The sequence below is a fragment of the Sus scrofa genome, chromosome 1, assembly GCF_000003025.6.
Source record: "Sus scrofa isolate TJ Tabasco breed Duroc chromosome 1, Sscrofa11.1, whole genome shotgun sequence".
NCBI lineage: Eukaryota > Metazoa > Chordata > Mammalia > Artiodactyla > Suidae > Sus > Sus scrofa.
This window is the reverse complement of record NC_010443.5, coordinates 265,677,828-265,700,337: the sequence shown is the minus strand read 5'-3', so window position 1 is coordinate 265,700,337 and position 22,510 is coordinate 265,677,828. Positions and strand designations below refer to the sequence as shown.

At 42.2% G+C, this 22,510-nt stretch overlaps 1 protein-coding gene across 3 annotated transcripts in view; it reads left to right on the top strand.

Annotated features, from left to right (window-relative positions):
* GOLGA1 (golgin A1) overlaps positions 1-22,510 on the top strand; it is a 50,733-nt gene that overhangs the window by 5,570 nt on the left and 22,653 nt on the right. For all 3 annotated transcript variants that reach the window (XM_005654558.3, XM_013986679.2, XM_013986672.2), the window contains exons 4-11: positions 3,441-3,531; positions 5,970-6,044; positions 6,993-7,090; positions 8,526-8,558; positions 12,527-12,655; positions 12,943-13,112; positions 13,566-13,677; positions 21,450-21,575. In XM_005654558.3, the coding sequence (XP_005654615.2) occupies positions 3,441-3,531; positions 5,970-6,044; positions 6,993-7,090; positions 8,526-8,558; positions 12,527-12,655; positions 12,943-13,112; positions 13,566-13,677; positions 21,450-21,575 (834 nt within the window). The remainder of the gene's footprint in view (positions 1-3,440; positions 3,532-5,969; positions 6,045-6,992; positions 7,091-8,525; positions 8,559-12,526; positions 12,656-12,942; positions 13,113-13,565; positions 13,678-21,449; positions 21,576-22,510) is intronic.

The window sequence follows — 22,510 nt, the reverse complement described above, 5'->3', positions numbered from 1 at the left end:
CAGAGATTTTACTGGAGGCTGGTTATATAGGCACCCTCTGCCTGCCATGTGCCGAAATTTTAGGCTCCCAGAGGGAAAACAGGTATTCAGCATAAACCATATATTTTTGCACAGTTTAGGTACCATGAGCCATTCTTATCAGGAATGATGGGAAGGAACCCTTATAAAATCTAAGTTCCCATAGGCCAGCCAGGGGCTCACCTTACAAGTAGGCCTTCCAAAAGATAGCAGTTTCAGGACTGCACTGTTAACCCTTTTATGCGTATTATGTAAAGCACTTAGTATAATGTCTAGCTCTTTAAAAGCCCTTCATAATTAGTTGCTGCAGTTACTTCTGTTTTATTTAACTATTTATTTTGGCCACTCCCACTGCATGCAGAACTTCCCCAACCAGGGATCAAACCCACGCCACAGCAGTGACCTGAGCCATAGCAGGGACAAGAGTGGATCCTTAACCCACTGTGCCACAAGAAAACTCCTCTCGCTGTTTTAGAGGGGCCTCTGTTTCATCACTACTTCCAGTGCTCAGCGCAATGCTAAAAATAGATCTCAGCCCTAACGCTAGTAATAGTAACTTCTATAATTGATAGATGATATGTATTAAAACTGCTTATGCGCCAGGCTCTGTTTTAGAGACCTGACAATTTTTGATTAATCCTCATCACAGCTCTGTGAGGTAGATTATTTTTGTTAGCACATTTTGCATGTGAGGAGACCAATGCACAGAGAGATTAACTGGTCCAAGTTCTTATAGTTTATAAGTGGCGAAGTTGAGAATTTAACCTCGGCCTTCTGCCTCCAGAGACTCCCTTTTAACCCCTATACTGAATCTCGATAAATGTTGAATGAACAAGTGGCTAAATGGGTAGATGAATATTTAGAGTTGTTCAATGATCTTTAAAGACATTTTGATAATAAATGGGGAAGGCTGAAGATGGACTGTTAGATATTATTATTTTCAATTTTGTTAGGGATAATAATGGTATTGTGGCTGTAAAAGAAAATGTCCTTATATTTTAGAAATGTTTATCAAAATATTTAGGGTGAGGGGAGTTCCCGTCGTGGCGCAGTGGTTAACGAATCTGACTAGGAACCATGAGGTTGCGGGTTTGGTCCCTGCCCTTGCTCAGTGGGTTAAGGATCCGGCGTTGCCGTGAGCTGTGGTGTAGGTCGCAGACGTGGCTCAGATCCTACATTGCTGTGGCTCTGGTGTAGGCTGGCAGCTACAGCTCCGATTAGACCCCTAGCCTGGAACCTCCATATGCCGCGGGAGCGGCCCAAGAAATGGCAAAAAGACAAAAAAAAAAAAAAAAAATTTCAGGGTGAAATGTCATGATTTCTGCCTTTACTATACTATTTACTATATTTGCTCCACTATACTGTACTACAGTGGAGTTCCAGTTGTCGCTCAGTGGTAATGAACCTGACTAGTACCTATGAGGACATGGGTTCAATCCCTGGCCTCACTCAGTGGGTCAGAGATTCACTGTTGCAGTGAGCTGTGGTGTAGGTCAAAATGCAACCCGGATCCACCTTGCTGTGGCTGTGGTGTAGGCGTCTGCAGTTCTGATTCAACCCCTAGCCTAGGAACTTTCACATGCCACCGGTGCGACCCTAGTAAGGGGGGAAAAAAAAAGTGGAGTTCCCATCGTGGTGCTGTGGAAATGAATACGACTAGGAATCATGAGGTTGCGGGTTAGATCCCTGGCCTTGCTCAGTGGGTAAAGGATCTGGCATTGCTGTGAGCTGTGGTGCAGGGCGCAGACCCGGCTCTGATCCTGCATTGCTGTGGCTGTGGAATAGGCCGGCAGCCGTAGCTCCAATTTGACCCCTAGCCTGGAAACCTCTGTATGCTGCAGGTGCGGCCCTAAAAAGCTTAATAAATAAACATTAAAAATTGTTGCAGTTCTCATTTAAAATTAAAAAATGAAAAATATAGAATAAAAAGTACTATAATATAAAAATTAATGAAGCAAGATGGGAAAAATCATCAGTCATTAAAGTGAGAGAATGTTCATTAAACTATTTTCCTTACTATTCTGCATTTTTAAAATATTATAATCAAAAGTGGAAGGATAAAGTGATTTATTTACAAGCAATAGTAAGCAGTGCCTAAAGTAATAGTACTGTCCATTTGTTTTAAGATAATGTAGATTGTTGGGGAAAATTGATTCTCATTAATATATTGATTTATCAAACGTATATTATCTACTAATGTTTTTCATGCATTTTAGAGCTATAAATTGATATCCCTTTGCTTTATAGATGAAGATAATGGAATTTTTATCAGTGTCAGTGATAGAATCTTTGTCACAGACCATCCAGCCTTTTATCCCTTGCTAAAGAACCTTCCTCCTTTTACCCCAGGATTTTACCTTTGGCAAATTAAAGGATTTACTTTTTTTTTTTTAACGGATGCACCCACAGCATATGGAGTTCCCCAGGCTAGGGGTTGCATCGGGGCTGTAGGTGCTGGCCTACACCACGGCCACAGCAACACAGGATCCAAGCCACATCTGCAACCTATACCACAGTTCACAGCAACTCTAGATCCTTAACCCACTGAGTGAGGCCAGGGATCAAACCCGTGTCCTCATGGATAGTAGTCGGGTTCGTTAACCACTGAGCCATGACAGGAACTCCAGGCATTTACTTCTTTATCTGAAAATGTATTTTTTGTACTGGCATAATATGATCAGATTGGATTTGTCTGCCCCTATGTATTCCAATAACATGTACACACACACAGATCGTCTTTTTTGCATATTATATCTCCTTCACATTATAGATGGAAGTAGTCTTACTTAAAATAAGAGTTGTTGGAGTTCCCGTCGTGGCGCAGTGGTTAACAAATCCGACTAGGAACCATGAGGTTGCGGGTTCGGTCCCTGCCCTTGCTCAGTGGGTTAACGATCCGGCGTTGCCGTGAGCTGTGGTGTAGGTTACAGACACGGCTCGGATCCCGTGTTGCTGTGGCTCTGGCGTAGGCCGGTGGCTCCAGCTCCGATTCAACCCCTAGCCTGGGAACCTCCATATGCCGCGGGAGCGGCCCAAGAAATAGCAACAACAACAACAACAAAAAAAAAAAAAGAGTTGTTGGAGTTCCTGTCATGGCACAGCAGCAATGAATCCAGCTAGGAACCATGAGGTTGCACGTTTGATCTCTGGCCTCGCTTAGTTGGTTGAGGATCCGGCATTGCCGTGAGCTGTGGCAGACACAGCTTGGATCCCGAGTTGCTGTGGCTGTGGCATAGGCCGGCAGCTGTAGCTCCAATTGGGATTGGACCCCTAGCCTGGGAACCTCCGTGTGCCGTGGGTGTGACCCTAAAAAGCAAAATAAATGAATAAATAAATGAGTTGTCATTTTCTGGTTGAGGACTATGGTCTCACGCCATTGAAAATCCACCTCTGACTTCAGCCTCTTATATCTGTTTCAACAGGCTTCTGATGGAAGCAGCTCCAGAGAAGATCTTTCATCCCAGCTTTTGAGGAGGAATGAACAGATACGGAAATTAGAGGCCAGACTTTCTGGTATGTCTAAGAATTCATAAGAAGCAAACAAAGGAACCTTGCCTTGCCTGACCCTCTCTCCCTATAAGATAGCCGTATAGCATAACCTTACAGCTATTTTGGTATATTTGATCTTAGGCAAAAAGGAGCAAGTTGTGCCCCCTTTTTTCCTCTCTGTTGTTAGTGTACTGAATAGTGTAAATTCAAAAATCAGTTTTAAACTTAAAAAAAAAAAACAAAAAAACTTAAGTTTTTCTGCTCCTGAGATTTCTAGCAGTGGATATAAAAGGTGTTAAAAATATATGTAGAATAGATGTAACCGTCTTTCCAGTGGTAGCCTGGCTTGCTTTCATGTGGAGAGGATTAGGGGATAGCATTTACAGGGGATGGTGGATTCCTGAGCACCAGAAAGGGTGCTGTGTTGCCACTTGAGACAGATACATGTCACCTGTGTAAGTGTCGTTTTGGGTCTTTGGGCTACTTCTCTGGTTTTTCGTTTCTTTTTTTTCTTTTCTTTTTTCTTGTCTTTTTAGGGCTGCACCCACAACATATGGAGGTTCCTGGGTTAAGGGTTGAATCAAAGCTGTAGCCACTGGCCTACACCACAGCCATAGCAACGCCAGATCCGAGCTGCATCTGCGACCTATACCACAGCTCACAGCAGTGCCAGATCCTTTAACACACTGAGCGAGACCAGGGGGTCAAACCCGTGTACTCATGGTTACTAGTCAGCTTTGTTACCACTGAGCCACAGTGGGAACTCCTTCAGTAGTATTTCTGACTTGCGACACCTGTATAGAAGCTGTTAACTCTCATTATGTCTTTTGTGTACAGGTTATGATTTACACAACTCCACGATGTTATTTGCCTGAGTAGGGCATGTTTGTGATAGAGTTGTGAGTTCTTATTTTGGTTTCTGCCAGTGGATCCTTTTTGCAAACTTCAGCCTGTGAAGGGGTCAATGGCTTCTGTGTTTGTTTTTGTCCATTGGCCTTAAGCCCATTTTATTGGCATGAAAGCAGTAGACTACAAAATTCACCAAATTGTATGTGAAATATTTGTGTAGTTATCAAAGGTCTAGAGTATAACTCATAGCTGTTAGATAGTCCATTATCTCATTTTGCCTCACTCTAGCCTAATAAAACTTAGTGAGATTAAGGTTACACAAGTGTGGGTGATAGAGTTGGGATCCAAACCCACATTTGCCTAATGCTAGAGGCCATACACTTACTACAATCTGCTTTTAACTCAACTGTTCTTATCCTGTTACCCCTACCTGAAAGTAATACCAATAACAGAGGTGAATAACTTTATATTTGTCCAGTGTTGGGAGTCAGCTCTAAGGTAATATGCATCTTTCCTAAATCATTTGGGTTTGACTGATGTTAGAGAAGGGACAGGGAAGAGAACTGACATTTGTTAAGCCCATTTATGTCCTGGGTATTCACCTATAGGCTCAGTGTGAATAAAAATAACGCCCAGAATAGGAGCTACCCTTTATTGAGCACTGTGTGCCATGTGCTTAAGGCATATGAAACACCTAGTTTATTATCTTGGAGTTCCCTGGTGGCCTAGTGGGTTAAGGATCTAGCATTGTCACTGCTGTGGCATGCGTTTGATCCCTGGCCTGAGAACTTACACATGCTTCAGGTGTGGCAAAAAAAAAAAAAAAAACCAAAAAGGCAAAACCACTTAGTTTATTATTTCATTAAAGGATATGGAATATTTAGTTTGTTATCTAATACATCCTTTGAAATAGGTACAGTTAGTATCATTTCATAAGTGAAGAAACTAACTCTTAGGGTCAGTAATTTGCTAAGGTCTCTCAGAGCTGGGATTTGAACAAGGCCTGTCCACTTTTCCACTATACCATACTATCTTCTTTGGCTACCCAGGTAATTGATTCTGACTTCCACCTTTAATATGGCATGGGCAGCTCAGTTCTATGTAGAAAGGAAGCTGACTTTTATAGAGAATTAAGAACTTTTATTGCAAAGGCAGTATTGTGGTGAGATGTTTGCTATTGCCCTAATCTCTGTCACTCAGTTGTATGGACTCCAAGCGAGTTCATTGAATTCCCTTTGATCGCTCCTACTGCGAAGACAAGCAAGGAAAGTGAAAACTGGGATTTGAACCTGAATAATGAGATAGTGCTGGTCTTCATAGCAGGGTATTTCTGATGACCAGAACAGGCCCAATTTTTGTTCTCTCTCAAGGCTAAACAAATCTGCCTGTCTGTATACACCATTTACACTGTGGGTAGTTTGTACTATACTTGTTTGCCTGTGTTGTTCATTGTTAACGGGAGGCTGTCTGCCCAGCTTTCCTCAACAGGAATGGTTTTCAGATTGAGAAAATCATCATCATTTTCATTCATTTTTTTTTGTTTGTTTGTTGAATTAACTTCCTTTCCTGATGTTTGTCCATTCCTGGTATGTGCATCATCCTCCTCACCCAAGACTATGCTGAACAGGTCCGAAACTTGCAGAAGATAAAAGAGAAGCTTGAAATTGCCTTAGAAAAACACCAGGATTGTACGTATTTTTTTTTCCTGCTTTATTAAATCTTCCCAGGGTTTAGTTTTTTGAAATGAAACAGTAGCATATGGTTAAGTTTGTCCATCATAGTTCAGATCTTCATTTTATAAGTAGTATAGTTTTTAAGTTGGTAAAACATTTTGTCTGATTATAAGCATGCACCTCATACTTAGGTTGCCTTTTGGGCATGCATCGTAGGAGCAGGTCATTATATGTATCAGCTTGTCTCCATCCAGTTGACTGGTTTATTGGCTGCCCTTAGATTTTAGTAAAATCTAGTCCCTTGTCCTTGGACCTAGATTAAGAGGCTTTGGTTTCAGCCATTGCTTCATTGCTGCTGTGTTCAGTAATTGGAAATTTCCATCCACAGTCCTCCAACAGTAAAACATAGATTTTGTTTAGTCTATCCTAAATCATATGTTCTCCTTTGGGTTCAAGATAGATGCTAAAAAAAGTAGAAAGTTATTTTTTGTGATGTAATATATACTTAATTTTTTTTTCGAGGAAAATAAAATGAAAGAAAGGAATTTCTTATTTTGCTTTGTTTTGACCTTTGTTTTTGTTTTTAATTCGGGTAAAATAGTAGCAACCATCATTTAGCAACAACATTGGTGTTTTCTGGCAATCTACCTAGCTCAGTGTTTTATCACTGTATCATCTAAAAATTTATTCTTTGGCATCTTCCTAAATGTGTATACTTGACTATAACAGAAAAAAAAAAAAAAAAAAAAAACCACAATGGGAAACAAGCTAAAACAAAACCGTGGTTTATTACAAAAGCCAAGAGATTCTGGGAAAGTCAAGTTGGATTCGGTTTTTCCTAGTCTCATATGTGTGACCTTGGCCTTTTTTGTTAGGTGACAGTTATAAAATAATCACATGGGCTATTTGTCATGCTGTTTCTGAAATATTTCCATATCTCAAATAGAGCCTCTTTGTTAACAGCTTCCATGCGGAAATTTCAAGAGCAGAATGAGACATTCCAAGCCAACAGAGCCAAAATGGCAGAAGGACTGGCTTTGGCATTAGCCAGAAAGGACCAGGTATTTTATATGTGGCACTGCCCAGGACTGAAAGAAAGATTTCACTTAGTGACATGATTTCAAAAATCATGCCATAAACCTGGTAGAAAATATTTATAACCTAGGAGAAAAGGAATGCTATGTAAGTTCTTTGAGATTTCATTCGGCCTTAAGACAGTAAACTGTCAAGAAACTTTACAGTTACAGTCATGAAATGTGTTCATAATGTGGAAGTATCATTTTCTAAACTGTGTAGCTTCCTAAAATGAAGAGGGAAGCAGTATATGTGTAATCTGATGGTGAACCCAAGATAGGGAGAAAGGTTTCTGCCTTCCAAAAACCTGTCTGAGAGCTTAGTCCCGAAACACTTGCCCGTATAATAGAGAAGATGCTGTCAAGCTAGCAGTCATCCATGAGGATACATAGTTCTTCCAACCTCTGTCCCAAGTTTCTTCAGTCCCAGCCAGCTACACAAACTCCTATAATCTCACTAGAACCATCCATTGAAAGACGCTGAATGAATGACAGTAAAAAAAAGGAAATAAAATGATAACTGGCTATTACAATAAAGTATTTTTTATTCAATGGCATTTTAAATTTAAGATAAGCATCAAAATATTATAACGGTAATTTTGATGTATTAGGATGGTCAATTTATTACATTTCATGTAAGAAAATATATAATTTATTTCATCTGCAGTAGGTGATGTGGTTGGTTTGTTCTATAGTGTGTATTAGTCTTCTTGGACATTTACTAGCCAGAAAAAAAAATCATTCACCAGTACTTAGTGAATAAATGTGGCATGAATGAATATAAATGAAGAGATAATCTAAAATTGGTGGACTTTGATTGTAGGCAAGTGGGGCATTTAGCCTTTTGTACCTGTGGTTATTTTTTTCCCTTCTTCTGTGGTTGGTGGATAAGGGGCATAATCCTTTCCCCTTTAACTTTTACGAGGGTTAAAGACTATTGTTATAAAGACTATTGTTAAGGTCAAAATGAGAAGGAAAATAACGATCGGGGATTACTGAAGACTTCCCCTGCCACCTCTTTTTCAGTAAATTAATTTTTAAACATCAGTTGTAGAGTTATCAACTCAGCTGGCCCCAGCTACTCACTCCCAAGAAATAATAATAGTACTCATGGAAAAACACTCAGGGATAAGCTGAAAGCTGCATCAGAACAGCAGATACAGCTTTGAATGCTCTGCTTAGTAAAAATGTACGGGCTTATATTTTTGCTCAAAATTTTATATAAAGTTCATTTTCTTCTTTTAGGACTCTTGGCTTTCCTACTGTTAAGCCAACCTCATGTTTTGTTTTTGTTTTTTTAATTTTCGATTTTCTTTGGTCTGTTGGTTGCTTTGTGGCGGGTGGCGAGGGGGATTTGTTTTCTGAAAACTGTTTCACTGATAATCTTCCCTGGAAACTGTACTTTTTTATTGTTTTGTTTTAGGAATGGTCAGAAAAAGTGGATCAGCTTGAAAAGGTTAGTATCATCTTTATTTTTGTCTCACTGGGAATGTTGGCTTCTTCTCTGAGGCTTGGAAAATGGTTTCTCCGGTACCTAGTACACTGACGGCTATACCTCCTCTCGGAAACAGAGCAGTGGATGATTGAGAGCTGGCTGGGAAAGCTCGTGTCTTTCTTCCTCTTGATGGGTGTGCTGGACAATTTTGTTTGTCCTTCCCGATATACTCTTTACCCTTTTCCTATATTTCTTCGTGTATCTGAAGGCTGATAGGAACTTTGTCATCAGGGCTCCATTGTCCTCTGGCTTCTAATTGAGGTGCCAGTGGGGGACACCAAAGGACTGTGTGGAAGAGTATGGTCAGGAATTTTATTCTCCAGTCATGTGAGATCCCCTCTATTTGGTTGCATCCCATGGCCAAGGTCACAGCTTCTGTGGGACCTTTGGTTCACTTTCTGATATAGTTTCTCTCTTTATGTTTCTCGTAACCTCTTAATCTCTTTGCCCCTTTATGCCCAACAGTTACTAACACATCATCTCTTTTGGGATCTCTTACCCACCAACAGCTTTGAAAAGTCCTCTTATTAGACTCTCCGCAAAATAACTAATTTGAGTCTTTTTCTTGCTGGGGCCCTGACTGATACAGTGGGAACATTAGGAATACTTCCTGGGGAGGCGGTGGGGAAGAAGGGCATTTCTCACGGCAGGTAAGAAGAGCCTCTTGGCTAGACACAGATGAGGACAATTGATTTTTCCAGCACCAAAGCTTGTGTAACTGTGTAGATACATTATGCAGTGTATTCTTGGTTCCCAGCCATGAATAGGAAGATGGAATTTCACACCTAAAATTAGAAAAACATTTTAATTTAAAATGATCACTAGGTCCTGTAGTACAGTGGGTTAAAGATCCAGCATTGTCACTGCAGCAAGTTTGGTCGCTGCTGTGGCATGGGTTCCATCTCTGGCCCTGGGAACTTCCACAAGCCACAGGCATGGCCAAAAAATAAATAAAGAGGAGTTCCCGTCATGGCTCAGCAGAAACGAATCTGACTGGCATCCATGGGGATGCAGGTTCAATTCCTGGCCTCGCTCAGTGGGTTAAGGATCCAGCGTTTACTGTGAGCTGTGGTGTAGGTCACAGACGCGTCTCAGATACCCTGTTGCTATGGCTGTGGTGTAGGCCGGCAGCTGCAGCTCCAATTCCACCCCTAGCCTGGGAACCTCCGTATGCTGCAGGTGTGGCCCTAAGAAAAAAGGAAAGAAAGAAATAATAGACTTTCTAATAAGTACATAAATCAATAAGAAGTAAAAATAAAACAATCATTAGTTTGCTCAACTTGAATTGTGCGACTTTCTAATTCATTCCTTTTCATTGAGTACTACTATGCTTCTCTTTATGGTACAAAACTATTTTTAGTTGTAAATTATATTTACTATTGATTTTATTAAACAAATTATTTTTTTTTCTTTTTAGGGCTGCACCCACAGCATATGGAAGTTCCCAGGCTAGGGGTTGAATCAGAGCTGCAACTGCTGGCCTACACCACAGCCACAGCAACACCAGATCTTTAACCCACTATGTGAGGCCAGGAATCAAATCTGCATCCTCATGGATACTAGTCAGGTTTGTAACCCACTAAGCCACAACAGGAACTCCCTAAAGAAATGAATTTTATTATTGCTCCACTCTTGGGATAAAACACCAAGTTAAACCAGCAATTTTCTTTGTATATTCTGTAGAAATCTGGTTATCAAGCTGTCAGAATGCCTTAACCATACTTATGTAGTGAAAGAATTACAGAAAAGTCAAGTTATCTTTATTAAGGTGTTTATTTAAGAAACTTAATGTTTAAAAATATACATCTAAGAAGTTCTCTTGTGGCACCACAGTTATGGATCTGGTGTCACTGCTGTCTGTGTCTTGGGTTCAATCCCTGGCCTGAGAACCTCTGCATGCCCCAGACGTGGCCAAAAAAGAAAAAAATATAAATCTCAATATAGATATGTAGATATAAGCATGATGTTATATCTTCTTCAATATGAAGGTATGATTTAAAGTTTTCTTGTCGTGAAAGAAACTCTTAAGATAATAACAGTTGAGTTCCCATCATGGTGCAGTGGAAACGAATTCGTCTGGGAACCGTGAGGTTGTGGGTTCTATCCCTGGCCTCACTGAGTGGGTTAAGGATCCAGCGTTGCCATGAGCCGTGGTGTAGATTTCAGATGCTGCTGGGATCTGGTGTTGCTGTGGCTGTGGCTGTGGTGTAGGCTGGCAGCTGTAGCTCCAATTGGACCCTAGCCTGGGAAGCTCCATGTGCTGTGGGTGCAGCCCTAAAGAGACAAAATAATAATAATAATAATAATAATAATAAACAGTTGAAATTCTCATAGAACTATTTTTTCATCATTTAAAATTATAGTAGGTGTTCCTCTTGTGGCTCAGTGGTAGCGAGCCCAACTGGCATCCATGTGGATGCAGGTTTGATCCTTGCCCTTGCTCCATGGGTTAAGGATCCAGCATTGCCATGAGCTGTGGTATATGTAGGTCACAAATGTGGCTTGGATCTGGCATTGCTGCATTTGTGGCGTAGGCTAGCACCTACAGCTCCAATTTGACCCCTAGCCCAGGAACTTCCATGGGCTGCAGATGCAGCCCTAAAAAGACAAAATAAAATTATGGTAAAAGGGGATCCATATATGACTGAACTAAATTAAATCTACTTCAGTTCATTAAGAGCCTTTTTTCTCTTCCTACTACCCACCCTGCACAGGAGGGGTTGGAAAACATTTTACATCAGAAAAGAGTAATGAGACATCTGTGAAGGTTTTTTAAGCTACTGTGATTTTTAGAAATGTTATTTTTAGACTGTTTTAATTTCTCTTCAACCAAGAATTGGAAACTGCCACATCAGGGTTCATCCTAAAAGGAACCCATCTCGAGAAGCTATCATTTAGTAAATTGTAACCTGCTGACACTGGTCATGTCTGATTTGTGTTGACTTGCTGTCTGAACTTAGTGAAATCAGTTCTACTTAAATGAACCTAATTTTTTAAGATTATTCAGTCTTGTACCAGTTATTCATGTTAGTCAGCTAGTTCAGTATGTCCCTGAGAAGAGACATGTAAAACGGATATCTGGAATTGCTAATCAAACTTAAGCACTTTTCAAGTGTTAAGTAATTGTTGCTCTTGCTCCTCTTTTCACAACTATTATTTAAAACATATTTATTTTTAACTTAAAGTATATGTAAATAACTTTGTAAGTAAATACCATAAAGCTTCCCTATATCAATGTATAATTGCTACTGACAAGAGACAGCCTTAAGACTTTCCTTTATTAAAAATTCTGGGCTCTGGAGTTCCCGTCGTGGCGCAGCGGTTAATGAATCCGACTAGGAACCATGAGGTTGCGGGTTCGATCCCTGCCCTTGCTCAGTGGGTTAATGCGGCTCGGATCCCGTGTTGCTGTGGCTCTGGCATAGGCTCTGGCGTAGGCTGGCAGCTACAGCTCCGATTTGACCCCTACCCTGGGAACCTCCATATGCCATAGGTGTGGTCCAAGAAATGGCAAAAAGACAAAAAATTCTGGGCTCTGATTTGACCCCTAATCTGGGAACTTCCATATGCTGCAGGTGTGGCCCTGAAAAGCAAAAAAAAAAAAAAAAAAAAATTCTGGGGAGTTCCCTGGTGGCCTAGCATTTCAGGATCTGGCATTGTCACTGCTGTGGCTTGAGTCTCTCTGTCCTGGGAAGTTCATGCAGTGAGCAAGGCCAAAAGAAAAAAAAAAAAAAGAGAGTTTCTGCTGTAGCACAGCAGGTTATGGATCCAGTGTTGTCTCTGGTGGCACGGGTTCACTCCCTGGCCTGGCGCAGTGGGGTGAGGATCTTATGCCATGGGTGCAGCTGGAAAAAAAAAAAAAAATTTCTGCTTACACATATGGATTTCTAATGTCCCAGTTGTCTGAGTTGATATCTTCTTCTACACAGGATAAAAGATTTCTGACAGCTCAGTTACAGGAAATAAAGAACCAGAGTTTGAATCTTTTCCAAAGGAGAGATGAAATGGATGAATTGGAGGGGTTCCAGCAGCAAGAACTAAGTAAAGTAAAGCACATGGTGCGCATTTTTATTTTAAATCCTGAAGAGATACTTAGTTACTCTGAATTCACTCTCTAACTTCTGATCAACGTACCTCACTAATCTTCGATAGTAATCATATTTGTATGTTTTTCAGTTTATTAAAATGGAAAAGTTCTGTTTGAAATGTGTTTACTTTTTCCTTTTAAATTCCTGGGCACATAAGTCCCCTCTATAAGCTGATAAAAATGTTGTAAAAGCTTGCTTTATTGGTCCAAGTCTGTTTCTTAGTAGTGGCCCAGTGAAACTTTCTGTCTTTCTATCAGCTTTTAAAAAAAGAAGAAAGTTTGGGGAAAATGGAACAGGAGTTGGAGGCACAAGTGAGAGAACTTAGTCGCACCCAAGAGGAGTTGATGACGTCCAATCAGCTGTCATCAGACTTAAGCCAGAAGCTCGAAGAATTGCAGAGACACTATTCAACGCTGGAAGAGCAGAGGTTCTTGCTTGGTCTGTGGGGCCCATGGGAAGCGGTGTTAGCGTAGCTCTGGCTGCAGCCCACCCATCTTTCCCTGTTGCTCACTGCAGCACCTTCCAGTCTTAGTTCTGCCAAGTCTAATGGACTTGTCCTTACCTGCCCAGGGCTTTAGGACCCCCCCCCCCCCGCCAACCCTCACTCCCTTTCACCTGCTTAGCAGTTTATTATGTTTTAGTTTCTAAGATGTTGGGTAGCTGAAGGCAGATCAGGATTTTTTGCTTAAACCTGGGTGGAACCTTTTCTCTTGGGGCTTCTGCTTCAGAGAGAGTCAAGGTATCTTCTTCATCGATAATCTTCACGTGTCTAATATTTGCAGCCCTGACATGTAAAGAACCATTTGTATTTTTCCTGTGGAAGAATGTGTCTTAGATGAGATATCCAAATTTGTTCATTGTCTGCTTTCTTTCAATGAAGAGATCATATGACAGCTTCAAAAACAGGTGCAGAAAATAAGATCACAGCCCTGGAGCAAAAGGAACAGGAGCTCCAAGCATTCATTCAGCAGCTTTCCCTTGATTTGCAAAAGGTAAGCAGAGTACTCGGACAGACCCAGGTTCCTAGGGTTCATGAATGGAGTAAAAACGAAATCCGTTAGAAATTTTTGCCTCAGGGTGGCAGGTGAAACTTGTTTCTCACGAAGTCCCCATTGCCCTAGTTCCTGGCCTAGGCAGGCTGCGTTCAGATGGAAGTGGCCACATGCTGAACAAGGGTTGCTTAACAGGAGAGATTGGTATTGTCCTGACAGGAACTCTTAAAGGACACCATTTGACCTTCTCAGTATGTCAAGTGCGATGTCATGGACCTTGAGCAGAAGAAAATACAACAGTGGTGGTTGATGTGACCAGGCTTGTACCTTCGACATACCTGGCTCTAGTCCAGTTTGTTCAAAAGCGTATAAATGATATCATTACTATTCTTTTTTTGTTGTTTGGCCGACATATGTTCTTTGCACTTCTACTGTAGATCTGTGCTAAATTATGAAAATATAAAAGTGAATGATAATATTATTATTAACCATAGAGTGGGGTTTCTTATCACTGTTTCGAGCAGAGCAATTTGCATTGTATATTTATCTCTTGCATTGTATAACATTTAGCTTTGCAGGCCCAGGGTTCTGAATGCCAGCAGCATTCTTCAGGCATTGGCAGTCCAGCCCTTCCCCTCATATGACAAAACATTCCCTAGCCGATGGTACCCAAAAGCCCTATCCTCTTCCCTTAAGAACCACTAATCTCAAGTGCAGCAGAGATTTACAGACTCATTATAGTACAGTAACATTTGTATCAATAGAAGTCTGTATATGCCTTCCAGCTATTAGCATACTTACAGATACCTAAATAGAAACCAAAAGAGGTCATATACCTTGTCAAAGTTTTACGGTAAGTGACAGAACTGAATTCTAACCCAGGTCTTACTCCAGCGCTCATGCTTGTTCTAGTGGGCTCTGTTGCCTCACAACAAGGCGCACCCCGTAAATGATCTCACACAAATGAATGACTATGATAGAAGGTCCCTCCCCTCGAGGCACTGAAAATCTAGACACATGCAGTATTCTGTCTCAAAGGCTTACCGTTTCATTGTAGAGCTCAAACCTCCTGTGACGAAAAAAACAAATATTCACAATCCAGTAAGTCTCAAATAAGTGAAGTACGTATTTCAAATGCAAAAGATATGCCATAGGGAGAATGCCTTTTCAGTGCAGGAGTCACGGAACTCTTCCTGGAGGAACTGCAATTTCAAGGATCATTAGGAAGCAGGAAATACAGAAGGGTACACAATTCATTTAAGGGTATGGGGGTAGAGGAAATAACGGACACAAAACTTTGGGATCCAAAGGACCTTTTTTTTGTCTTTTTAGGGCTGCACCCGCAATGCATGGAAGTTCCCAGGCTAGGGGTCAAATTGGAGCTGTCGCTGCCGGCCTACGCAACAGCAGCACAGGATCCTAGCCGCATCTGTGACCTACGCCAAAGCTCACGGCAACACTGGATCCTTAAGCCACCAAGCGAGGCCAGGGATTGAACCCACATCCTCATGGATATTAGTTGGATTCATTACCACTGAGCCACAACGGGAACTCCCAGGATCATTTGATTATCAGTTAGAACCATCCATCCATTTCTTAATTGGAAAAACTAATTTTCCAGACTCTGGTCTCACTAAGTTGCCTCGTTCATTCTAAAAATATAGTTTAGGGAGCTCCTGTTGTGGCTCAGTGGGTTTAGAGCCCAGCTAGTATCCATGAGGTTACTTACCAATCCTGGCCCTGCTCAGCGGGTTAAGAATCCTCCATTGCCACAAGCTGTGGCATAGGTTGAGGATGCAGTTCGGATATGGTGTGGCTGTGGCTGTGGCATAGGCTGGTGACCATAGCTCCAGTTCGACCCCTGGCCTGGGACTTCCATATGCCATGAGTATGGCCCTAAAAAGACTATAAGTGAATGAATAAATCAATAATTTAAGCTTTATTATATGTCAAGTTCTGTGCTTGGTGTCAGAAACACTAGAGTGAGGGAGTTCCCATTGTGGCTCGGTGGATTAAGAACCCAACTAACATCCATGAGGATGTGGGTTTGATTCCTGGCCTCACTCAGTGGGTTAAGGATCCAGTGTTGCCGAGAGAAAAAAGAAAAGAAAGAAAGAGTGAGGAAGTGGTCCCACTTGGTAATGTGAGAAATATAGGAGAGCAACAGGAATAAAGAAGCTGTTAGGGGAGTTCCCATCGTGATGCAGTGGTTAACGAATCCGACTAGGAACCATGAGGTTGCGGGTTCGGTCCCTGCCCTTGCTCAGTGGGTTAAGGATCTGGCATTGCCGTGAGCTGTGGTGTAGGTTGCAGACGCTGCTCGGATCCCACGTTGCTGTGGCTCTGGCATAGGCCGGGAACCTCCATATGCCGCCAGAAGCGGCCCTAGAAATGGCAAAAAGACAAAAAAAAAAAAAAAAGGAAGCTGTTAGGAGTGATTGCTGGGTTTCTGGTGTAATCAACTGAGAGGCTGCTATTGTTAGTCATCAGGCTAAGAGAGCACTGGAGGAAGGACAGGTATCTCATGAAGATGATGGGTTTGGAGTCAGTTTCTTTGTTGTCCTTACTGGGTAGATTTTTAAAAATTGGGTATATTTTTAAAACATAAGTAAGACAAAGAGTGTAACAAGCTAATAAACCACCATGTAGCCACTACCCCCCAGGTTAAGAAATGGTTCCTAGTGTGCCCTTTACTATTCCATCCCATTCTTTTTGCCTTCTTAAGTGCTATCCAGAAATTATTCCATTCCCTTGCTTTGCTTTATAATAGTATCCCTAAGCAGTATCTGCTTTCATTTCTCATGTGTGTTAACATTACTTAAATGAAATGCTGCAGGTATTTTTCTAAAACTAGCTTTTTGTGCTCAAGGTTGTATTCCTGAGACATATTCATATGAACACAGACCGCTGTAATTTAATCTTTTCTTAACTGTATGGTATGAATTTACTAGAATTTATTTATCCATCCTTTTGACAGAGGACATTAGGGTGTTTTTGGTTTTTTTACTTTTACAAATAAGGCTACTGTAAATTTTTGTCTTCCTACACAAAAATATAACTCTAGGGTATATTTGAGATGTGAACAGCTTGGGTCAAAAGATTTGTACTTTTCCTAGATACGGCAAAATTTTCTCATAATAGTGTAGTAATTTATATACCCTCACCAGCATCATATAAGAATTTGGGTTTGCTCTGCTTCCTTGACAGTGTGGGATATTGTCAAACTTAATTTTTGCCAGTTTGATTTTGATTTGCTTTTCCCAGATTACTTATGCAGTTGGGCATCTTTTCATATGTTTATCAGTCATTCACGCTCTTCCGTGAGGTGCTGGTTCAAATCCTCCACCCATTTTCTGTTGCATTTTCTGTCTTTTTCTCATTAATTGTAGGAGTTTTTTTTTTAAGTAGAGTTGATATACAGTATTGTGCCAATTTCAGCTGTACAGCAAAGTGACTCAGGGATCCTTCTACATTCTTTTTTATGTTCTTTTTCCATGTTCCCAGGAGATTGGATTATAGTTCCCTGTGCTATTCAGTAGGACCTTGTTGTTTCCCCTTCTAAATGTAATAGTTTGCATCTGTTAACCCCAAACCCCCATGTGACACCTCCTCCTTGACAGTCACAAGTCTGTTCTCTACATCTGTGAGTGTTTCTGTTCTGTACATAGGTTCCTTTGTGCCATATTCTAGATTGCACATGTAAGTTATATCATACGGTAATTGCCTTTCTACAGTACTTCACTTAGTCTGAGAATCTCTAGTTGCATCCATGTTGCTATTTCGTTCTTTTTTATGGCTAATATTCCATTGTATATGTGTACCACATCTTCTTAAGCCGTTCATCTGTCAGTGGACATTGAGGTTGCTTCTACGTCTTGGCTATTGTGACTAGTGCTGCTGTGAACATAGGGGTGCATGTCTTTTGCTTTTGTCTTTTTTTTTTTTTTTTGTCTTTTTGCTATTTCTTTGGGCCGCTCCCTCGGCATATGGAGGTTCCCAGGCTAGGGGTCTAATCGGAGCTGTAGCTACTGGCCTACGCCAGAGCTACAGCAACGTGGGATCTGAGCTGCGTCTGCAACCTACACCCCAGCTCACGGCAATGCCATATCCTTAACCCACTGAGCAAGGGCAGGGACTGAACCCACAACCTCATGGTTCCTAGTCGGATTCGTTAACCACTGCGCCACGACGGGAACTCCTGCTTTTGTCTTTTTAAACAAATCTCTCCTCACTCAGAATCGTAACATTATTCTCCTATATTATTATCTGAAAGTTTTACTGTCTTGCCTTTTATATTCAGTTCTTTAATATACCTGAAATGTGGAGTTCCCATCATGGCTCAGTGGAAATGAATCTGACTAGATCCATGAGGACACAGGTTTGATACCTGGCCTCGTTCAGTGGGTTAAGGATCTGGCCTTGCCGTGAGCTGTGGTGTAGGTTGCAGATGCAGCTTGGATCCTGCGTTGCCGTGGCTGTGGTATACGCCAGTGGCTAAAGCTCCAATTTGACCCACAGCCTGGGAACCTCCATATGCTGTGGGTGTGGCCCTAAAAAGATATATATTTAGGTTATATTTACCTAAAATGTGATTTTGTTGTTAGGGATTTGTGTTCTGTTTTTTAAAATTGTTTTATTACAGTTTATGGAAAAATCTGTTCTCTCATTTATCTGCAACACCAGCTTTGTAACAATTCAGTTTTCCTTAATGTACATGGAAACACTCCTAGACTTTGGGGTGTATGCCACTGTGATATTTGCACAATACTCTCCATTACCTTACTGATTGTAATATTAGGATAAGTCCTGGTGTCTGATAAGTCTACCTGGGTTTTTTTTAGGGGTGTCTTGAATATCCTTGGCCTGTTGCACTTCCACAGAAGAGCTCGTAAGGCTCCTTAAAAAAAAAGCCCGGTGGGGAAGTTCCCTTGTGGTGCAGCGGGTTAAGGACCCAGCGTTGCCATTGCAGCGGCTTTTTGGGTTGCTAATGTGGCACAGGTTCAATCCCTGACCCAGGAACTTCCATATGCTGCAGGCATAGCCGAAAAAAAAAGAAAAAAAAAAAAAAAGCCTGGTGGGATATTGATTAGAATTGCATTGAATCTGTAGATGCATTTGGGGAGCATTGATTATCATGTGAGTTTTTTTGGTTTTTTTTGTTTGTTTGTTTGTTTTTGTCTTTTTGCTATTTCTTGGGCTGCTCCCATGGCATATGGAGGTTCCCAGGCTAGGGGTTGAATCGGAGCTGTAGCCACCGGCCTACGCCAGAGCCACAGCAACGCGGGATCCGAGCCGCGTCTGCAGCCTACACCACAGCTAACGGCAACGCCGGATTGTTAACCCACTGAGCAAGGGCAGGGATCGAACCCGCAACCTCATGGTTCCTAGTCGGATTCGTTAACCACTGCGCCACGACGGGAACTCTGATGTGAGTTTTTTAATCCGGGAACATGGTCTCAATCTCTCTAGATATTCAGCATTGCTGTGGTTTTGGTTTTTTTTTTGGTTTGCTTTTTGGGTTTGTTTGTTTTAACTTATGACTCCACCCAGCATAATGACTTATATAAGACTTATATCTCTCAAGTTCATATTGATGTATAGTAGAAGCAGTTGAGGCTTTAGATAAAGAAGGTTCAGACTTGGGTTTGAGCCCCTAATCTCTCACCAAGATGTGTGCTAGTCCCTTAGCTAGTCCCTAAGCTTCAGTTTCCCTGTAACTGGACATGGCGCAGGCTGGGTGTAAGGACCAGCAGTAGTGGGAAGAACTTGCACATGCTCTGCATTCTGTAGCTGCTCCTCTACCGTGCTGTGCAGTTATTGCTGTTACCAACATTATTGGAAAGAGACCCATTAAGATGGGTCAGCATGACGAAAATGGTTTGCTTTTCTTTCCTCTCAAACTCCCTGTCCCTCCTGCATTCTCTGCCTTGCATCATGTTACCATTCACTTAGGCACAGACTTGAGGGTTGTCTTCACTTCTTTCCTCTTTCCCCAGCCTCCTGGTCATGTTGAACTTTTCTCTTTACCCCTTTACTCATGCTGCCCTTTCCCCAGAGGGCTGGTTCCTCTCCCTCACCTTCCACCTGGACCGGTGCTTAGGAGGCCTGATCTGATTGCTCCAAACAATGAACTCCTTCTGCCTCTGACATCTCATATCCCTCTGTTGCAGCATGATTGCTTTGTTTTATGATTAATTGTGTATGTATCTATCTCTCCTGCTAGCCTCAGTGCTTCTTTGGGTCAGTAACTGTAGCTGATTATATCCCGAGAAGACACAGCGTATAGGTTTGATAAAAGTTGATTGAGTTCTGAGACCTTGAATCCATTCTTCAAATTTTCCCTCTATTACATTTGTTGTCACCCCTGTGCAAATGCAGAATGGCGAGGGCTTCTTCCCAAAACTTCGGCCCAAATAGCTACATCTTATTCTGAGGAGAAAATTGACCAGGTTGCAAGCTAAACCTGAACGCCTGTGCCTTGAGATGGAGCAGTAGAGCATAAGGTGAGGGAATCTGAGGAAGCAGAGTATGTGTGAGGAGGTTCGGGCTTCACAGCGAGATGATGCCGTATGACCTTGTTTTGGAGTGGAGAATGCATCCTCCGTGGATGTGAGGACCACTAAGAAGCGAAGCAAGAGTGCATTGAAAGCTTCCTGAATCTGCAGCTTTGACATTGAGCAGCATTTGAAGGTTGGCAGTAGTGAAAGGAACAAAGTTAGTCCAAACCCACCGCCATCTCCACTACCGTCTTTGCTAAAGGGATAGGCGGAAATGAATAGTGGGCAGCTGTTGATCTGGGGCCATGGTGTAAAGTGCTGCTGTGGTTCAGCTGTTGTCCCTGTGCTGGGAGCCAGGGTGAATGTCATTGGTTGTTTCAAAAGTTCTCTCTTTGGCCTTAAGGCAGCTACATTGGCATCATGACTGCTTTGTCCAGCCCCTCGTTTCTGGGCAAATTGTCCTGTAGGTCATCATAGGGCTGGCTGGGAGCTTCTTGAGTGGACTTACTTCTGGTTTTTGGCATCTGGGATAAAGTTGTAGGTCCTGTTGGACTTTGGCTTAATAGGATTAAGCTTATGCTTGTTGAGAGAGGGAGGAGGAGCATTCTTTTAGCTAGTAGGTCATGACGATGCAGTGGTTATTTTAGGTTATTTTAAAAGGGAGGAGCAACCAAGCAGGAGGCATAACTCTCCCAGACTTCAAGAAATACTACAAAGCCACAGTCATCAAAACAGTGTGGTACTGGTATCAAAACAGACAGACAAACCAATGGAACAGAACAGAGAATCCGGAAATAAACCCTGACACCTATGGTCAATTAATCTTTGACAAGGGAGGCAAGAACATAAAATGGGAAAAGGAAAGTCTATTCAGCAAGCATTGCTGGGAAACCTGGACAGCTGCATGCAAAGCAATGAAACTAGAACACACCCTCACACCATGCACAAAAATAAACTCCAAATGGCTAAAAGGGAGGAGCATCTTCTAAGGGTCCCAGCTAGATTCCACAGAGGCAACAGTATTCTTCCTTCTCAGATTGTCGCTTGCTTAAATTAGGAGCATTTGCCACTTGCTGCACTAAGTCTGAAACAGATACCCAAATCCTGTTGGGTTCAGATCTTGTATCTTCCACGTTCCGTCTTCAGGGAAGATTGCCTGGCTGCTTGTTCTGCTAGGATGTAATTGGAAACAGAATTTCATGAAGACATGATAATCCTCCAGGAAACAGGAAGGAAGGGATGGAGACAGTGAAATGTCACTGCTTTCACTTGCAGGTCACTGCGGAAACTCAGGAGAAAGAACAACTCATCACGCATTTGCAGGAGAAGGTTGCATCCCTGGAGAAGAAACTGGAGCAGAACTTGTCAGGGGAAGAACATGTGCAGGAACTTCTAAAAGAGGTAACCAGCTCTCCTCGGGCCACCTGGCATTGGAAGGGCAGTGTGAACACTTGAGGGCTCCTAAAATCCTAGAGTTTCAGCCAGTCTTCACCAGCTTGATGAAAAGATCACTCCCATCAACTTTTTTTTTTTTTTTTTTTTTGGTCTTTTCAGGGCCACACCCGTGGCTTACGGAGGTTCCCAGGCTAGGGGTCAAATCAGATCTGTAACCACTGGCCTATGCCACAGCAACTCGGGATCTGAGCCGCATCTGCGACCTACACCACAGCTCACAGCAACGCTGGATCCTTAACCCACTGAGCAAGGCCAGGGATCGAACCTGCATCCTCATGGTTCCCAGTCGGATTCGTTTCCGCTGGGCCACAATGGGAACTCCCCTTTCAACTTTTGATTGTTCTATTTACAGTAAAGACAGCCTCGGTGTCACCTGTGTGTGATGATATCTCCCTGAGGGGAAGGGGGCACTTTGTTCAGAGATGCATGTGAGCAAATGACATCCTGATCCCCAGTCACTGCATTAGTCATTTATTTACACCACTTGGGACATCTTGTCATCCCAAGAGACCACCTTTTTGTACTTTCCATTCACCGAGGCCAATAGTTCCCACCTGCCCTTGGTGTGAGCAGGAATTGCTTTGGGCAGCAAGTCGACTCTCCTTAGCTGAAGGAGGTGGGTGAGCCCTCCGGTCTCCAGCCCAGGGGTGTGGGTGAACTTGGTTGTTGTCTGCCCATGTTCTGCTCCTTCTTCTCCTTGTTACTAGGACAAAGGTGACAAAGCCAAAGCCTTGGGTCTAGATTAGCCCCTCACTTTCTGTCTTCAATTAGTTTCAACTAAATATGTCCATCTCCAGTGCCACTGCTGTCCTTTGGGCTTCCAGGCGTTCTGGCCTGGTTTATGTTAGATGTCTCCAGACTGGCCCACACAGCTTCAGTCT